Genomic DNA, 2,500 nt, shown 5'->3' on the forward strand with positions numbered 1-2,500 from the left:
GTGTGTGTGTGTGTGTGTGTGTGTGTGTGTGTGTGTGTGTGTGTGTGTGTGTGTGTGTGTGTGTGTGCGCGTGTGTGCGTGCGTGTGTGGTACCCAGGTGGCAGCTTTGGCTTGAGCCGTTGAGGGGAAATCTGATGGTGGGAGGGTGACGGACAGAATATCCTTCTGTAAACAATCAGAAACAACAACAATAAACAACAACAACAGATGGACAGACACTCCTACTGTAAACAATAAACAACAACAATATACAGCAACAAACGGACAGACAAATGTGTGTAACCGCCGAGATATGATGCCCGCAATCTATCATATTGCATAGCTGATATGGCTAACGAGGCTTACGTGATATTATCAAACTTTCTCAAAACACATCCTTTTGCCTTGATTTTGCTCTTGAGTGACTATATTTCATCCCAAACATGCAAAAATGAGGCAAACTTGCTCCAACTCCGGATAAATCCTTTAACTTATTCAACAGTTGGATGCTTCTAGGCACAAAGGATGTTAACCCTCTATTAGTTTTAAAGGAACAGACCACCCTTTTTTGATTTTCACATAATTGCAGTATCTCCAAGCATTATTCATGAACGTGCATATAATTTTCGTCTATGTGTTTGCATTGCCCCGTTTGACAGTATACCCAAATTAGGCATAGTAATGCAAGTCTATGGTACAAAATAAAACACCATCAAATGTACTTCTAAACCACTTTAAAATGAATGTAACATTCACCAGAGTGTAAAACAGCAATTTAATTCGGTCCAGTGATCACTTGTGGCTTGATGCTAAAGATACCAGTTACTTTCAGTGATTATGCTAAGCTATGCTAATAATTCTGATCCAATAAATCTAAGTACTGAAAACACAGAGGAGAAAATGATATGCACATTCATGAACAATGCTGGGAAATACTGCAAATATGTGAAAATCAAAAAAGGGTGGTCTGTTCCTTTAAAAAAGGGTAACCTGTATCTAAGTCCAGATGGGAGGAGGGAGTATTCAAAGAAAAGGGGGTGGGATGGATCATCTACTATTTTTAATGCCAAGCTGGTAGTGTACTCATCAGAGATTTTCCTGATACTTTTAACTTCTGTTCCAGTTATTTTACAACCTAAGTGTGATTTTGTCCAGCATGTGTCTGTTTTTAACAGAAAGACCACCTCCCCAACACTGAATGGCAAAGGTGACCACACTTTGTAGAACAGTTAGATAGAACAATCTGAAAATCACTAGTCTGGTAAACCAGCGCCACCTGCTGGACGCTGAAAAATTTGCAGCTGCATCCAATACATTTAGGCTGGTTTATCAGGCTAGAAAATCACTGTATCAACCTTGAAGCTATGCAGTTTCCTTAAAAAATAAAAAATGCATGTAAACGACAAACAACAGACAGTCCTGCTGTAAATAATAAACAAGAACAACAACAACAGACGGACAGACACTCTTGCTCTTAACAACAATAAACAACAACAACAGACTCCTGCTGTCAACAATGAACAACAAAAGACTCCTGGGGCCTATTACAAAGCTGGTTAAGGAGTAAAGAAAAAGGGGTGAGTGTGTGTGTGTCTGTGTGTGTGTGTGTGCGTGTGTGTGTGTGTGTGTGTGTGTGTGTGTGTGTGTGTGTGTGTGTGTGTGTGTGTGTGTGTGTGTGTGTGTGTGTGTGTGTGTGTGTGTGTGTGTGTGTGGCTCTGTGTGTGTGTCTGTCTGTCTGTGTGTGTGTGTGTGTGTGTGTGTGTCTGTGTCTGTGTCTGTGTCTGTGTCTGTGTCTCTGTGTGTGTGTGTGTGTGTGTGTGTGTGTGTGTGTGTGTGTGTGTGTGTGTGTGTGTGTGTGTGTGTGTGTGTGTGTGTGTGTGTGTGTGTGTGTGTGTGTGTGTGTGTGTGTGTGTGTAAGGTAAGGTAAGGTAACTTTATTTGTACCCGAAGGTAGATTTGGTTGCAGGCAAAAGTAGCAAAAGCTTACACAGACAACACAGTACTGACACACAAAAAACTTACACCAACAGCCCAGTACTGGACAGTGACAAAGGACAATAACAAAACAAAACAAGGACAACAAAAACAAAAACTTGACAAGCAGACAAGTGCTTCAAACAAGGATATGAAGAAGGAAAATAAACAATAAATATATAAATATGTATAAAATCACAGGGGGAAAACCTTATGCCCCGTGTACATCGAAGGTGAACTAAGCGACATGCGCTGCGGAAGTCATTGTTTCTCTATGGAGGGAAGGCGAATAAAGCTACCAGAGCCAATTCGGCAGGAGCGAAGCTTCTTGGGCGACCTGGGCGAATTTTGACGATTAAACTCAAGCTGTTCAGGTTCAGCGGTTCAGCGAAAACCAATTGGAACGTTTATATCGAGGAATGTCCCAGGCTGTCAATACAGAGCCGTTATGTAATTAGCTGAATCAAACATGTCAGTGCAGCGCCCAGAGCGAATAAAACTAATTCATGGCGAAACTTCTTCAACCACCCCAGTTACCTGGGTCGCG

The 2,500-nt window shown here is 41.7% G+C and overlaps 1 protein-coding gene across 1 annotated transcript in view; it reads right to left on the reverse strand.

The window, feature by feature from the left end:
- il1rl1 (interleukin 1 receptor-like 1) overlaps positions 1-2,500 on the reverse strand; it is a 36,663-nt gene that overhangs the window by 22,545 nt on the left and 11,618 nt on the right. Inside the window, exon 4 of the mRNA XM_063193732.1 lies at positions 94-165. Within this exon, the coding sequence (XP_063049802.1) occupies positions 94-165 (72 nt within the window). The remainder of the gene's footprint in view (positions 1-93; positions 166-2,500) is intronic.

Source organism: Engraulis encrasicolus, unplaced genomic scaffold, assembly GCF_034702125.1.
Source record: "Engraulis encrasicolus isolate BLACKSEA-1 unplaced genomic scaffold, IST_EnEncr_1.0 scaffold_55_np1212, whole genome shotgun sequence".
NCBI lineage: Eukaryota > Metazoa > Chordata > Actinopteri > Clupeiformes > Engraulidae > Engraulis > Engraulis encrasicolus.